Source organism: Haliaeetus albicilla, chromosome 6 (assembly GCF_947461875.1).
Source record: "Haliaeetus albicilla chromosome 6, bHalAlb1.1, whole genome shotgun sequence".
NCBI lineage: Eukaryota > Metazoa > Chordata > Aves > Accipitriformes > Accipitridae > Haliaeetus > Haliaeetus albicilla.
Genome location: NC_091488.1, coordinates 44755518 through 44772106, shown reverse-complemented (window position 1 = coordinate 44772106; position 16589 = coordinate 44755518). Strand labels below are relative to the sequence as shown.

Sequence of the window (16589 nt, the reverse complement as noted above, 5' to 3'; positions counted from 1 at the left end):
CACAAGTAAAAATATATGAAACTACACATGATAAGGCCACAAGGCCTAACTGTGCAAGGCAGAAACTGAATGATGCAGGCTCAGGATGTAATTCTCAATCACATTTGTAAGCTAAACCTCACGTAACAATAGCAAGATGTCAATAAGTTAAAGGACTACCTATGTGCACGTATACAAACAGATGTAATGCTCAGAAGTCCTTCAAATACACATTAGTATTAACTAACTGTTTACAGTTGTAGCTGTAGACAAAAATGGAGCGTGCTATTTACTGAAGGCCAATCTTGGTGGCTAAAATAGTGAAGGTACAAGTTTCCTGTTACAGATTAAGTCAAATGAAACCCTCCCATAAAGAAATGTTTCTCTTCCTTCCCAGCCTTCAGCCACAACCCCCGCTGATTCTGCGCCAATTCTTCCAGTTGCCTGTTCATGCAGCAAGGTGAATCAAGCTGATTAAAAGTGAAAAACTAACATGTCAAAAACTTAAGGTATTTTAGAGGGAGGGCAAGGGGGAAAAGTTAAAGAACTAAATAATTTATGCTACCAGACTAGAGCCTACGCAAAGCAGAGAGAAGAAAGCATGGCTAAGGATGTAGAACAGCGAGCTTTCCCCAGGTAGTGGCAAAGATGTTAAATTGACTCAACTGTAACGTGAAGCTGCTAGAACATTTTAACCACGGACATCAAAAACTCTTACAATTTGAACATATAGCAACAGAAGCACCTCCATTATTTTGGAGACTTCTCAGCATTGGCCCTCATATAATGAGGTGATAAGGTTTGGGAATTTTTTTTTTTTTTAAGGGAAAAAGTAAGAGTGTTTCTCACAACTATCAAGCCAAAGAAGCCATGACTACACTCAAGTACAGTGGGCTTAACCCTGGCATTCCTTGTTAAGTTTCTGACAGGAAGAAAGCAGTAACTGTTTTTCACATTCTGGATTCAATGAGACCTGGAACACCACACTTCTCATCATGATAGATGACGTGAGTGGTATTGCCTGATTTTCAGGAATTCCAGAAAGAATTAAGACAAAGATTGACAAAAGTATTAGGTTCAGAAAAGTTTTAGTTCATCAGGATATACCAAAGAAGTGTATATACTGTGGATGTAAGCAATAAAGAAACAGAGAAACTAAATAACAAGATACTAGGTTAGCTTTAATTCATGTAGTTTCCTGTTTACAAGAATTCCCTACAGCATCCTGTGTGAAAGGGAGCTATAAATAGTATCTTAAAGGAGGTGGAAGGTAGGAATGAAACTCCCATCATCTCTCATTGCTACCAGAAGGGTATTTGCTCCTCTCCCGAGCACGTGGCTCTGCCCTCTCCCATGCCAGCTCTGGCACTCAGAAGACCTGCCTGTGCACCAATTTACATCACTAAAAGGCAGAAAAATACCTCCCCTCCCCCTTTTACTGGGTTTTTCAACAGTTTAATCAGTTGAACCAGCTAGTGGAAAAGTCCAATGAGCAACTGAACCAGCAGACATGAGTGGATGCCAGCGCAGGAGATGAGAGAAAAAACTACCTTTCATCACTGAAAAATACTAAACCACCTATATTTCACGAAAATGCGCCTTAACTGTGCGCTGCTGAACACCCTTTTCAGAATGCTGATCTTCTTTATTCATTCTGAGTCACCTGTAATGATACAAGTTTGACAGTTGGACCCACTTAGCAGCTCAGTGCCATTATGAGATGTGATGTTCATCTGCTTCTCAGGGAACCAGCAAGCTCCTGAAGCCAGAAGAAAACTAACTCACGAAAAGAAAGTATGTTGCTGATCCAGCAAACTGAATGGTTTCACTGTATGGGCTCAACCAATGGTCAAACCTGGCAAAAAGAAATAAGCTAATTTGTTACAGTGTCAGTTACTCCTCAGACTCCCATAATCTTGCAGCTTCCTCCAAATTACAAATTGCACAGACTTCCTGGACTATAGTAGACTAAGCTTTAACACCACGTGAAGCAGAAAACCCCCTCCTATGCCCTACCCACTTTTATGTGTTGGGCTTTAAACATCTGACTGTGTAGGCTCCCGTAGGACGAGAAACTTGAGGGGCTCAGCGGTATCTCCTGAAAAAAAACCAAATCAAACAAGAAAACCCCCACAAACACCACCCAAGGAGAGGCAGGCGGTGGTTCGGAGCCAAAGGCGAAGCAGGGGCCCAGGGCAGCGACCCAGCGGGACAACGTGAGGGGACCACGGGCCCCGGCGGCGTACTCGGCCCCTCAGCGGCACCCAAAACATCTGAGGGAACGGAGAGACCGGGCCGGGGGAACCTCGGGCCGCGGGTAACCCACCGCGGCGGGGACCCCCGGGAAGCGGAGCGGGAGAGGGGACTCCGGGCCGCTTATCCCCAGCGGCACCGCGGGAGTCCTCGCCCGGGACGACGACGACAGCGGCCGTTCCCCGGGGCCGGCACTGACCTGCCGCCGCTTCCAGCTCTCCCCGGCTCCGGGCGGCTCTTCCGGCGGTTACCGTGAGAGCGCGTCAGAGCCGCGCGCGCCCCTGTGACGTCAGCAGGGCGCCTCGCCCAACGGCCCTCCTGCCGCGCACGCGCGGAGCCACCTCGCCGCCCGTGCCCGGCAAGCGTCCCGCTTCGTGACTGAACGGTGAGCGACAGGAAAACGAGCCAATCGCGTCCTGATAGAGCCCGCCAGCGTTCCCGCCCTCACATGAGTTGAACCGATCGTAGCGCCGGCCAGCAGCCAATAGGCTGAGGGAAGCGGGAAGGAGCGTGCGCTGCGATTGGCGGCGCCGGGAGAAGGAGGTGGTCTCCGGGGTTGTTGCTAGGTAGAGTAAGATGGCGGCTTTGGACAGGGTCAAGGTGCTGGTGTTGGGCGACTCCGGTGAGTGTCCCTCCCCCCGCCCCTTACGCGCGCGCATAGAGAGGGCGGGGGGCGTCGCACCCCCCCCCAATAGGTGCCGGGCGGCGCATGCGCGCCGCTCCGCTCCCTCCCCCGCCCACCGCGCCCGCCGCCTGACTGGAAACCGTCCGGCGGGAGCCCCGGTTCTCCGAGCCGGGCCGGCCGGGGGCCCTGCCCGCCTCCCGTCGCGTCCCCTGGGGCAGGGAGTGCGGGTGTCAGCCGGTGGTCCTCGGGGCTTTGCTCTTTGCCTCCCTCGCACCTTTGCCCCCCGACCGTTGGGCGCTGACGGGTGGCCGTTCCCCGGTACTGCTGGGACCATCCGCGTTTAGTTTGTGCTTCTGCCCGTCAGCTCTTGGGCCTTTTTTACCTGCCCTTGCGCGATCTCCCAGGAGTTGTCGCTCTGTGTGCACTTGCAGGTGTCGGAAAGTCTTCGCTTGTTCACCTCCTGTGCCAAAACCAGGTGTTGGGAAACCCGTCCTGGACAGTGGGCTGCTCCGTGGATGTTCGAGTAGGTGACGTGCCCAACCTCTGGTAGCCCTTGCTTAAAGTGTAAGGGAAGAGAAGGGCCTTGACTTTTTTTTTTTTTTTTTTTCATTTTCATTACTTACCAGCCCAGAAGGAGGTGTGTTTCAATGTTTTGTTTTGCTAAGGTCTTAAACTTTTGAAGCAAAGAGTATTAAATGTGAGCCAGGCGCTTGTGTGAGCAAGTTTTGACCTTCCAAGGTTGTCAAAAACAGACAAGATATTTGTCATTTGTAGCGCCTCTCCTTACCGCAGTGGCCAGTGGTGCGTTACAAGTCATGGAGTGGACAGTTTGAGTCAGAAGGCACGGAATTTAAACCACGCTTCCCCGAGAAACAGTTAATGCACAGCTAAATTGTCAGCCAAATTTACTGAGGAAAAACAAGTTGCTTGTTTAATTTGAGGGTACTGACCATGACCATACAGTTGCTTCTCCTGTCTGCTCACTGCAGGACCTACTATCAGAGGAATGAGGATATTCATCTAGCAGTTTTTTGGCCCATCCTACAATCCTCATGGGATAGTGATAAATGCTTTTTCCCTTCATCACTCTTTGCCGCATTCTGCTTGAAACGCGCTGCTGTAGGTTAGGAATATATTTCCAAAATTTGGTGAAAGAAACGTGGCAGTCCTGTTTGACTGTGGAGCAAAACTACCTAGCAGATCCAGGGGCAAAAATTATTGATTGATTAATTCAGTTGAGATGTCAGTGAGAATTTCGAGAGGAAAGAGATGTGGTCAGTTGGAATCCGATATGGTCACCTGTGTTAATATTCTTGCAGTACTACCATGTGGGTTTTAACAACTGTAAGAAGTCGTGACCTTACTTTTTCACCTGCTTTAGCAATGTGCTATTTCTAAGCACATCATGAGGCATTAGGTTTGTTAATACTGAGGTGGAGAGGATACTCCCTGCCGACTCACCAAGCTCCATTTCATATAAGAGCTGTGGTATTGAGTGGCCACTTCTTGACTCATTCCATCTCTCTTCTACTTGAGAGATTTGAAATGGTGTCAACATGAGAATTCACAAATTTCTATCCAAGTACAGTAATTCTTTCAGCTGAATGTATAAGTGTTGTGTGGATTAACTCCTGTGAGCTGGTGCTGTGGTTATGTATGATGTGAATTTTTCATCAGATCCATGACTACAAAGAAGGGACTCCAGAAGAGAAGACCTACTACATTGAACTGTGGGATGTTGGAGGTTCAGTGGGTAGTGCCACTAGTGTGAAAAGCACACGAGCGGTATTTTATAACTTGCTGAATGGTAAGTTTGCTTGGTGTAAATCTGGTTTTGGTCTAAATCTGGTTTTATCACTGTTTCTGTTACAAGCTGTCTCTTGGTTCTGGGGCAGGATTCCTTTAAGTCTGGCTGAGGGCTATATTGTTCTCTTTTCTGATTCCAGTACATTTATACAGGAAAAAATCTGATACCATTTGTAGGCAGAATTTTATGGATTCAGCTTTGAACTGAAAAGCTATTTTAGGCAAACCTGTGCAAGATGGGCTTCATCAGCCTTTCACTTCAGTCTTGTGCAGCTGGCACAGCAGGGAGTCTTTGAAGTTGCAGTGGTGTCTCTTCCAGCTACACTTGCAGACATAAAGGTTGCCTTCACCATTCCAGACCTGATATACATGCAAAAATATGATATATATTTTCTTGTCTGTTCAGTTCCAAAACCTACAGCAGGGAAATAAATATTTGAATTTACATGAGCTTTGATAGTTATGCCCTATCCTGGGAGACTTGAACTGTTCTCCCATAAAATTGCAATATGCTGATAACCATCTTGCCTCTACTCATTTAATTTGCCAGACTATTTTTAAGAATTGAGTCTTGCAACTTGCTGTATATAGAAAGTGTGTTATGCCTTCTGCTGAGATACCGACTTAAAGGCCTAGTAGTTTACCTATACCAGTAATAAGAGCAAATAAGAGATTATAAGCTTAACAGTGCAGTATTTCAGTTGTTACTTTTTGGCATCCAAGGATAGTTCACTAAAAATAAATGTATACCAGATTAGCAACTGCTTCTGAAAATATGTCTCAAATGTTCTGTTTGATTCTCTTTTCTTGTTCCCAGTCATTGAGGGCCTTTCAATAATGTGTTAAGCCATACAATAAACATTTTTGCTCTGTGATTATTTAACTAGTTAGTTATTCCTCCTTTCCCAGGAGGAAAACTGTGTGTAGGTACCTCTTGCTTATATCTTTAACCAGACCTCTGTAAATAAGGTTTGAGCTGAGTTGTGCCCTCAAAGCAAGCCTCTTTGATATATGAAAAAAATGGATTTCTTTTTGACACCAAATCCGCAGTATGCCAGCAAGTGTGGGTCAGACTTGGAAATATCCTAGAACAGCCCATTAGGAGATGAAATCTTGAATTTATGTGTCTGAACTACGATTGATGGTGTTATTAAAATAGAGTTATTTATCTCCACTGCCTGAAAGGTATTATTAGGCAGCTTGCATATGAAAACTGTTGACTTCGGTAGTTAGCCTTGGCTCTGGTTTCTTCATTAGATTAATTCCTTCATTAGAGCTTGTCTCACAAATTGCCTCTGTTTGACCTGATTTAAGAAGAGAAAATGAATGCGTTCCTTCTGCCTGACTGCTTGTGCTTCCTGGGCTTCCAGTGGTCTGAAAACCTGAGATCAAAAGACAGTTAATGTTTGGTTGTGGCAGCATCTGTGCAGGCTGTGAGGGAGACCTGGCTGTTGACAAGGTTAGGCATGGTTCGCTTTTGGTTTGACTGCAGATCTTCTGCTTTGGGCACCCTGCATCTGGCGCACAGACTGTGATAGTCTGGGATAGTGACTAGGCAGTAAGGCTGTGGCTTGCAGACCTTAATGGGGGAGGAACATTTCCTTGAGTAGTCATTGGTCCTGCCTGCTCTTTTTTGATGTTGACACAGTCTTTTTCTGCTGGTGCAACTAACTGTGTAGGTTTTCAGTGAAGCAGATAAGGGAACCGACCAATCAAAAATATAACTGAGAAAGAGTGTCTGGAGGTGGAGAGTGTTTCTTACAGATTATGCAGCAGTGCCTCTGAAATCTGTTGCGGTAGGCCAAGTTACGTTGTATCAGGCTTTTTCTCCCTACTCTGGGGGTGGACACGCAGCAAGTTGCCTTTTTATGCTGTTACTGAGATTAAATGCTTTGAGATAGGGCTATGGTTGCGATATGCTGGGAACTCTCATAGGAGAGTCTGTGCACAGTCGTGTATGGTAGTGGAAAATGTTTGTGGGAATGTGGTCTGTTTGTAGTGTGTACAGTGGCTGGCACCTTTGGGAGTTAAGGTGAAAGATTAAATTAATAAGTTTTGTCCACCTGTAGGCTGTGAAGTGTGTTGAGAACAAATCCTGATGAAGATAAGGGATATAATTCCATTGTGTCCTTGAATTCATGATGGTCTGAAGTCTGGAGGAAGTGGGAACGTTCCACAGGTTGCAGAAGGTGTGAATAAATAGAAGAAATTTGCTAGCAGGAGTTGGTAATTGAGTTAGGAACTGTGGTTATCAGAAGTGGGTGTCTTAATAGCACAGCTAGGAAATTTGGCTGGCTGTTTTCTGTCTCAGAATTTACATTTTGAAGGATCATGGTAATGAAAAATGCTAGAAGCTTAATCTTAAATACATGAAATCTTATTAATTCATGTTTCTACCAACCATTTGGTGGACTGTGAAATTTATCAGAGTCTGTTTCCCCTTTAGTTATGTCCCCAAGTATGTAGCATTAGTTCTTGAAAATGTAGGAAAGCAATAGTGCTCTCTAAACTCTTTGAAACAAAGAAATAGCCTTTAGACTTTTTAGATGCTGTGACAAAAAGATAGTTATGTTTACCAATTAGGTAAAACTGAGAAAGGCTAAATTCTCTGCTGCAGTAATACAAAGCTTCAGCATCATTAGGACTAGACAGAGCAGAATCAGCGAATGCCTGCAAGCCTCTTGCAGATTAAACCTTGAGGTGGCTGTTCGTTTCCTCCTTTCATCAGAGTTTTCTCTTAGCGCTTATCCAATTCCTGATAAGCAGCTTTAAAAAACCTGTTGCATCCTGATATTTTCAGCTTTACTCATTCACTGTAACTGAACCGCTTATACATCCCTTTCTTCATTCTCAGATATCTGGGAACCTGCAGATGTCATTTTGGTAAGATAAGGAAAAAAATATATATCATTAAATAGCATCTTGCTGCCTTCTCTTTCACTTTAGGGATAATTTTAGTGCATGACTTAACCAACAAGAAATCGTCCCAGAATTTGTATCGCTGGTCTTTGGAAGCACTCAACAGAGATGTCGCTCCAACAGGAGTTCTTGTGACAAATGGGTGAGTGAAAAACATACATGCAGGGTTAAGACGCAATAATTCCAAGCTGTTATGGAAGTCTCTAAGACTACTTGAAGCCCACATGAAATTAGATGTGGCTCGACTTTTAAGAAAGAAAGAAAAAAATGGGGGATTTCAAAGAAAATCACTGTTGTTTTTGTTTTACACTGCCAGTCAGGCCATTCTGCCAGTAGATTCCCAAGCTGTATGGCAGAGACATTGCTTTAAAGGAAAAGATGTTTACTGTGTCCTTCATTTGTCTGAGGCCTCTGTAAGAGTGGGTCCAGTCCCTGATACCTGAAGACTTGTGTGTCTGTACTGACATGTGCAAAGCCCTTGTACAGGAAGTATCATGGGATGGCATGTCTCTGTTCCAAAAGGCTTTCCCTCCATGCACCAAGACTGAGGAAGTTCACTTAATTATTTGTTGTTTTGGGTGATGGCAGAATTATTTCAGGAATGTGGCTAAAAAAGAGCTTAGAAAACTCTGCTTAAACAGCATGTTCATAATTAGCTTTCCAACATCTTGTTGAGTATTTCCTCCTCTACCTCCGTGCTCTGGTTATACATGTAGTCAAGGAGGTTTTAAGATCATTGATAAACCTCACACATGAGCAGGGAAGCAATAATAAGGGCTAGCTTTTTGTGGGAAGAATATCAATTGTTTATATGCCTGTGCTGATACACAGGTGTTTCTGTAGAAATATGGGAGAAGGAGAAGAGGGTTTGCATTGTATAAACTGCAAATTTCTCCAGTTTTTCCACATACAGGTTCTTCACGATAGTTTTTATTTTCAAAAGCTTAACTTCCATCAGGGCCGGATTCTCAGCCACCAGCAATTGCTTGGTCAAGTTGTTGCTGTTGGTTGTAAAATTACTTTCTAGAAAGCTTGGTTTAGGTAAAGATGAAAGACAAGTGATTATCCTAGCTGAGGAGAATGATTGGAGCTTGGATTTGTGATGACATTTAATTGCAATATTATTTATTTTATAAAGGCTGTCTTTGGTCGTTATTCATACCTGAATCAAAGCTTGTTGGAATTCAGCTTATGGTGGCTACCTTTCTTGAATGTAGAAGAATTAGCAACTTGACACCACACAATTGTTACTGTAACTCTCTTTGATCTGACATGGAAAGGGGTAGTGTTTCACAGTTGCAATTTATTTCATTATCCCTCCTTAAAAAGTGTATGTATGTAGGAACTTTAGATGTTCAGAGATGCCAGCGCCCTGATCTGTCTCTGGTGGCTGCATACACTTGGTAGAGTACTGGAATTCCTATTTCTTTCCTGCTTGTGTTAGCATTTTTTCTGCGGTTCATCTATGCTGAGAAGAAATCCAACTCAAGTGGTTTCTTTCCTCTTTCCTTTCAATTCCTGTGAGGTGACTTAGGTGCAGAAGCCCTTCCTTAATTTACAGATACAGCACATTCTAACTTAGATAAATAGTGACCCTTAATAAATAAATGACCATTATTTGAAAGGAACAGGGGAACTGATGGTGCCCCTGTGCCCACTTACATGACCATTGCTTCATTCAGAATTGTATTTGTTTTCCTCATCAGTGACTATGACCGTGAACAGTTTGCTGATAACCAGATTCCACTGCTGGTAATAGGAACTAAGCTGGATCAGATCCCAGAAGCTAAGCGGAATGAAGTTTTGACCAGAACAGCTTTCTTGGCTGAGGATTTCAATGCTGAAGAGATAAATTTGGTTGGTATCCTTGTCACCAGTGTTGTTTTATATGGAAGCAAGTCCCAATTTTTAGTAAGTAAAGATGTTGTGACAAAAACTGGGTTTTTGGAGATTTTCTCAGTAATGCTGGAGTCATGCACATTTTGATTGGCCACCCCCCCTTGCCTGATGAATCGATCATCCTTGTTTCACTATAGGGAGGTATAGGCGATGTTAGATAAGGTCACCAAAGCTTAGAATTGATGGTTGGGAGTTAAGTTTTCTCTTCCCTGTTCTTAGTTCTGACACAGACTATCTTTGAATGAAACATCAAGATCACTTTATTTTTAGAGAGAGAGAGAAAATGTGTACATGTATAAAAATATGCATGCTGTGTGAATGCTTGTATGTACACACATGCACACACTATCTCATGTGTAGCCTGTACAAATTATTAGCTGACTGTATAGCCGGTGGCAGAAGGAAGACGTGAAGTGCATAGGGATGTACTTAGAATTCTCCAATTGATTCACAGAACAGAAGTTGGCCTTTTCTCTCAAATGACTGTGGAGCAAGAATCAGCAGATACACTGTATTTTCCCTAGCTGATTGCATGCGCGTGTGTCAGGGGAATGGGTATGCTGATTTCTGTGTGTATGGCTTCCTTGCATTGATTTCTTTGTGCTTGGTTTATTGTTGTCTTGTGTGTGTTCTAGGATTGCACCAATCCTCGTTACCTGGCTGCAGGTTCATCCAATGCTGTCAAACTAAGCAGGTTTTTTGATAAGGTAAGTCAAGTCATTTAAATTATGTTTTATTGTTCTATGTATTGAATGCTGTCTGTGATTTGAACATGGAACAACGGTTAGCTGCTCCTTTCACATTCCACTTTTTGACTTGGTTGAAACCAGGTGTGGGGAGGCCAAAGGTTGGTCTGCTCTTGGAAACCTCCAGAAAATAGCTGATCTGCTGGAAGATTTGATTCTTGATCTGCACAGAGCAATGAAAAAGAACTCACAAGTGTGCAAAGACACTCTGCATATGCTTTTGGAGTCCTTTGGCAGGCCAGAGGGTTTGCAGTGTACTAAGGTAGTAATGTGGGGAGTTACAAGACTATGGTTAGCTCTGTTGATCCTTGTTAAAGCAAACTTTAGGCATAAGAAATTTGGCGTATTACTCTCCCTTCCTGCAAAAGACAGCATCAAGGCCTGTTGTGAAAATGACAGAAGAGATGCTCTGGTTTAAGTGTACCTTCAACAAAGATACCGTAGTGGAGCAGATCATCTCCTGTAACAGATCATGCTTTAGAGAAAATTTGGCCTGCATTTTCTTTGGTGGAGGCTGTAGATTTTACAGGGTGATACAAATCACTTTTTGATTCTTAGATTGATGGTTCTGCCTCCATAGGTATCCTTCAGCACAGACAGTGTGTGCATCATTCTCAGACAGCAAGTCAGGCTACCTCTTCTCAAGCATCTCCTATGCCCAGGGGCTACTCGGAACCACTGGAGTTGTTATGCACCTGCAGAATGAGCTTTTTCTAGTGCTCAGATCCGCTGCACCTGCAGAGAGGGGTGGGAATAACTGACTCTGATTCAGTGAGGAGACACCCAAACCATCACCTCCATTACTAGAGAGGGCTGACTAAATTAGGTGTGTAGAAGTTGAGGATAACACAGCTTTACTAAGGATGGCTGGAGGTGGCAACTCCTTCTATGTGTAATAGAGCATTGCACTTAAAGCAATAGGCCTGGAGCAGGGGACATGGGTTCAGACCTTGTCCCAGTTAGCCGTGAGTTTCAGTGCTCATATGTGAAATGTTGATTGGAATCTGAGGTTATGCATATGCTGTGCCAGCTAAGGTCATTCTCTGTTCTTCCCAGGTCATAGAGAAGAGATACTTCTTAAGAGATGGCAATCAGGTTTGTCATTTTTTCCTCCTTTTTAGTTTTGTTTCTCCCTGTGTAATGTGAACTGCTGACAGAGTCCTCTATAAAACATGGGCTTCACGTGACCTAAATGATAATCTGTGCTGGTAGTTGAGGTTTTTAAATCTGTGGGAGCACAGCTGTTTTGGATAGACAGAAAAATGGCTGACTTTTGTCAGCTGAAGTATTTGTCTGTAATGTGATTGGCAGTGAAATAATTTAAGTATGCTAACATAGTAGAAGTTGTAAGAGTGAGGTAAGATGGGCAAATATGATCTCTTCCAGATATGTCAGCTTCAGGCTGCTTGGTTGCAGATTTAGGCCAGAGATGCTGTCCTGAAGGTCAAAGAAAAGGCTTTTTTTGCACAGCTGGAACTAGCATTTTATGTTTTGTACAGGTATTTTTCATAGAACCAGTGGAGCCACAAGGAAAATGGCAGTATGATACCAGCTTGTAATTCATTCTGAAATGGCTGAATTAACTGTTTTCAGTACAGTTGGTGAAGAACTAGCAAAATGACTCTCGTGGTTTGGGCAGGCCACTTCAACTTTTTGTGCCCCCCACCTTCCCATGTCTAGTCTACCATGCAGGGAGTAGTGAGGTTCCATTTATCATATCTGTGAGGTGCTTGCAAATTACCGTGAATAGCACCACTGAAATACAATCGAATGTATCGTTAGATGTAGCTATGCTGAAAGCCCCTTAGGGAGAGTGGGGAAAAAATAGTCACAAATTACAAAATGCTTACTTTCTTTGAGCATTTTTTTATGCCTTTTAAAAATAAATTTGCTTTTTCCTGTTTCAGTTCTGCTTGATGCCTTTTTTTCCTCCCTTCTTCCCTCCTCCCCACATTGTAGTGAAAGGAAGTCTCCCTGTCATGGGGATAATAGCTCAATGCAGAAATCTGCATGTGTGCTGGTTGTCTTTGATGCATGATGTAAGATTTTTATTTTTCTTATTTGATCATTTTTAGTGGCTAGCCAGGGATTAACTATATATTCCTTATGGCCACATGCCAAAGATTACAGCCTTCTGATGACTACTTTCATCTGCCTCACTGAAAACAGCTCAAAAGCTTAAAACAAATCTTAAGTAGTGGACAGTCATATTTAAAGAGACAAAATCCAAATTTGGAACTAGAGATTTCATTATAACCTTTTAACATTATTATTTGAAATAATCTACATAATGTAAATCTTACAAATGTGTTTGTGGGTTTTCTACAATAGGTGTCTTCGATCACTCGTGTTTTGAGGTATTTCCATTATAGACTTCTTCAGGATTAAAAGAATGATAAGTTTCAAATTGTTTGTAGCTATGACTTCGATCATATCTCAGATAAATAAATAATTGTTAACTCTTAATTAGTGACTTTGATATAAAAAATGCTAAAGCAGATAATTTTTTACCTATGGTGTCCTGCTACTTTTTAGTTATAATGATTGCATTTTTCCTTTTTGAATTCCCAAAGCAGTTTTCATGAGATGAACCTTTGTGCAAAATCTGCCTGATTTTTCCCTTAGAGATGATTGCTTTTCAGAGATGAAAAAAACAATTCCTGAATGAGTACCTTGCATATCTGTTTGAGTTTTGGGCCTGAAAACCCTAACTAAATTTAAATTGTGGGCTTTTTAGTGGACTTTTATTTTGGGTAGTCGCTTTAACTTTCTCAGTTTACCAATGAAGTGTGTAACCTAAACAATCCACGTTGTATTGTAAATTACATTTTTGTCCCATACCATCCATACATGCCCATGTTCTCCTGGTGTGGAGTCCTTGGTTGACACCTTCCATTTTAATACACTGTATTTCCTATGAGAGTGTGGAATTGTTTTGGGAGGATGTGTTTACTGGGTCTGCTGTTTCTGCTTGTGTGTAGTTAGATATCTAAAAGTTACTCTGGACTATAATCAAATTGTTTTATGATGCCAATAGGGCAGACATCTTAAACAGTATTAGAAAGCAATGCATCTCTTTCTTCTGGGGGATTTGCATTGGACTGCAAATCTGTTTGAAATACCATTAAGCCAGGGAAGCTTCTGATGGTTTCAAGTAGATTTTCTTTGTAAGCACTCATTGTCACAGTGTAAGCAGTATCTACAGATTGGCTGCAAAAGCAGGAGTGCTAATCCTTTGCATTGTTGCAGCCATTTCTATTCTGGTGGTTTTCTTAAAGCTTTCGGCAATTGATAAAACTGTACTTTCAACTACCAGTGAAGTGCTGCCGTGTCAGGTTAGAAGGCATAAAGTCTCAACAGATCTTTAATAGGACTTGGTAATACTATTTTATAGTATTATGTATGCATTTGAATCTGGGGGGAAATACGGACTTTGAAATCTGTAATTAACTGGTTTAGGATCTGCCCAAGAAATTAAGACTTTCATTGTAACCCTTGCCAAAAAGCCTTAAGGAGCTGCATCAAAAAAATGAGCCATACTCAAGTTTTGCAGCTTGTTTAACTAATGGTGCTCTTCTAGCAGTAAGCTGAAGCATTTTAGTCCTGATGCTGGAGATGGTGTGGAAGAGGAAGGCGTTGTTGCAGTTGGCTTGGTAACAAGCACTCAAATGTGGGCTAGAGGGGGAGCTCATGCTGATTCTGACATGATGACTTATCTTTCCTGTCTCTAGATTCCTGGCTTCTCTGAAAGGAAAAGGTTTGGAGGAGGAACACTGAAGAGCCTTCATTATGATTGAACACTGACAAAGTGGAAGATGACTCCTCTGAGTTCCTAATGACATTCCCATTCTGACTGGATGCTTAAAGACAACAATGCTTACATCAAGCAGAGTAAAATGATATTACAGCCAGGTAGACTGCTGAAACTACTTTTGCTGGAAAAGACTTGAGGAAGAATTCCAAAAATCTTACCTGAAGCCTAGAGTGTTTCTTAGGATTGCAGGCCTTCTGGATATATGGGAACATTTGGGGAAAGTGTGCAATAAATTGAATGCCTCTCACACTGCTGTGGGAAACTTTATCATACACAGCACGCATATGTGACATTTTTGTCTCCATTTTGGAAAACTTATGGACAATCTTTGCAATGAATTACATTCATCTTACCTCTAAAGGAAAGATGACACTGAATGGGCTTCTCATTTACAGTAAAATGAACAAAGCAAGTGAGCAAAATGTAAGGATGTGTAAGGAATGGTCTGGAAAATAATAGAATGCCTTCATTAAATGTATGGTGTTGTCTCAGCTGGAACACACTGTTCAGCCCTATTCAAAAGGATAAAAGAAATAGACAAGAGATGAAAAAAGATTTGAAGCCTTAAAAAGAAAATCACGAGTAGAAAACAAGTGGTATTAAGTCTGCTGCTTAAATTAAAATTGTTTACTTTGGAGAGGACAAAGTGAATCAGGTACTCCTGTTTATTTTTTCATAATTGAGTGTGGTCTTGTTCTTAAACTAAAAGGCAGTGAATTGAAAGCTGATGGAAAAAGTGTTTTTATACAATGCTTATTTGGAACAAATGTGACATGGGCTTACTGAGCCTGAGGGCTTAGCGGATTCAGAAAACATGAAATGCAAGAACATCCTCTGAATTAGAATGGATAGAAATTTAAAAGGGATATAAAGCCCTGTAAAAAGTAGGAACTGAGCATGATTAGAAGGGAATTTCTATGATAGGGATGTTTGCTTTTCATATTTAGTACTAAAGATAAAGGAGATTTGACCTGGTCTGATCTACTGTGCAAACTGTTGTCTTCCTAAATAGCCCAAGCTTTGCATGGTTTCTCACCCCCCCAGAATTATATGGAGTGGTAACAGCCAGATTTAAGCCAGTTTTTTCTTTCCTCTTCTTCCTCACAGTGACCTCTAATGGTTAAGCCTCTGGCAAAGGCTAACTAAGAGCTGGAGTTAGATATAAATACAGATTAATAATAAATGGGGATAGAAGAAAGTAAAACGCTGGTGTGAAATTGACAGCAAGCAGCGTTCTGCAGTCTCTGCATTACATCTGCCTGCAGCTCTTCTCTAGCAGCTCCTTGGAAATAAATGGAAAACTGCTTATTGCCACTAATCAGGTTCTGTCTTAGGGTAACCAGATCTGGGCTCCCTCAGCTCCCTTAGGGACCAGCAAGACTTAAACAGAACCTGGGTGGGAGACAAGCGAGCTGGGACTATGTCTTCCTTCACCCTATGGCTTCTTTAGGAGAACTGGTAGCATTGCAGAGTAAGGGAGGCCATTTAGTTTAAGATGCTGCATGAAGCAACAGTTGTGCAGGTCTTTGATTTGGATGAAGCAACTTTCCAAAACAGCCCCCTTCAATTAATCAAAAAAGGAACATTACTCAGCATGCTGTAAGGTGGCCTAAGGCCTGATTGCAGCTTACCTGTATTTGTGTGTTTCACTTCTCAGGCTCCACAAGAAAGAAACAAAGTCTTTGTATGAGAAATCTTGTGAAGGTCAGTTCTTGCTCCAGGAAGGAGGAGAGAATGCCTAAGTCCTGTGCATCGGTGGGACTGAAGGTTATGACAATCAGGATTCAGGAGCGAATTAGAAAGAGATACTGTTGTGGTAGGAGGGAGAGAAGATAAAGGGAATGGTACTAAGGAAAAGTAGAGCCTGTGGGCAAGTGTTAGAAGGTTAGCAGATTGAGAGGGAAGTGTGGTTGAGGCTGTGGCTCCTGCTCCAGGCTCAGCTAAGTCTGCCTGGGCTCATTCATCCAGCTGTGAGCCACAAAATTCCTCCCAGGATATCTCCATCCACTCTTGAACTGACCTGTGTTGGTCTACAAGTGACTTCATGGTCAGTCTTGCTGTCCTATCTGCAAAATGAAGGAGGCTTCCGTGGAGGCATGGTTCTGATGTATCTGTTTATCAAATTGTAGTGTCTTCAGTACATCAGGAATTAAAGAGTTCACCCTTTTTTATTTTAGTCTAGATGTTTAACTTGAAGAAAACGAGGACCTGAGTTGTTCCAAGCTGTTTCTGTTGTCACAATATTTATTCTGATATCACCACCCTTAACTTTGTCCTGTCATAAACAAATCATTTAACTTCAGTTGTTAGTGTTAATGCACTGAAATCCTTTAGATAGCTGTCATTTGGTTATTCTAAAAGGTAAAAGCTAAGTTTCTGTGCTGTCTCCATCAATAGCCCTGAAAAGTGATTGCAGACCCATCTCACCATGATTGCAGTGTTTTAGCATTTGTGGTCTCAGATTAGAATAGATTGCTTTGTAAAACACCTGTGTGGCTTTTTAATATGTATTTTTACCCACTTTTCTTCTCGCATTTCTTCAGGGCCA

At 42.4% G+C, this 16589-nt stretch overlaps 2 protein-coding genes across 4 annotated transcripts in view; one reads left to right on the top strand and one right to left on the bottom strand.

Moving 5' to 3' along the window:
• GTF2E1 (general transcription factor IIE subunit 1) overlaps positions 1-2565 on the bottom strand; it is a 55394-nt gene extending 52829 nt beyond the window's left edge. Inside the window, exon 1 of one of the 3 annotated variants that reach the window (XM_069785862.1) lies at positions 2432-2565. The gene's annotated coding sequence lies outside the window, so the exon portion shown is untranslated. Of the gene's footprint in view, positions 1-1995; positions 2341-2431 lie in introns of those variants that run through there. The other 2 variants (XM_069785863.1, XM_069785864.1) reach the window with 2 other exon arrangements.
• An 80-nt stretch (positions 2566-2645) lies between these two features.
• On the top strand, positions 2646-14692 carry RABL3 (RAB, member of RAS oncogene family like 3). Its single transcript, XM_069785866.1, has 8 exons — positions 2646-2854; positions 3289-3380; positions 4535-4664; positions 7610-7724; positions 9289-9439; positions 10117-10188; positions 11284-11322; positions 13959-14692. Exons 1-8 carry the CDS (start codon positions 2809-2811, stop codon positions 14022-14024), a joined length of 711 nt encoding a protein of 236 aa, XP_069641967.1. The 5' UTR covers positions 2646-2808; the 3' UTR covers positions 14025-14692.
• Positions 14693-16589: the final 1897 nt, after the last annotated feature.

What these genes read in the sequence shown, in the direction of transcription:
- RABL3 (XM_069785866.1), top strand. Translation starts at nt 2,809, where the DNA reads ATGGCGGCTTTGGACAGGGTCAAGGTGCTGGTGTTGGGCGACTCCG. An exon ending in GCTGGTGTTGGGCGACTCCG is followed by an intron (nt 2,855 to 3,288) that starts GTGAGTGTCCCT and finishes GTGCACTTGCAG; the next exon opens with GTGTCGGAAAGTCTTCGCTT. An exon ending in ATTTTATAACTTGCTGAATG is followed by an intron (nt 4,665 to 7,609) that starts GTAAGTTTGCTT and finishes CTTTCACTTTAG; the next exon opens with GGATAATTTTAGTGCATGAC.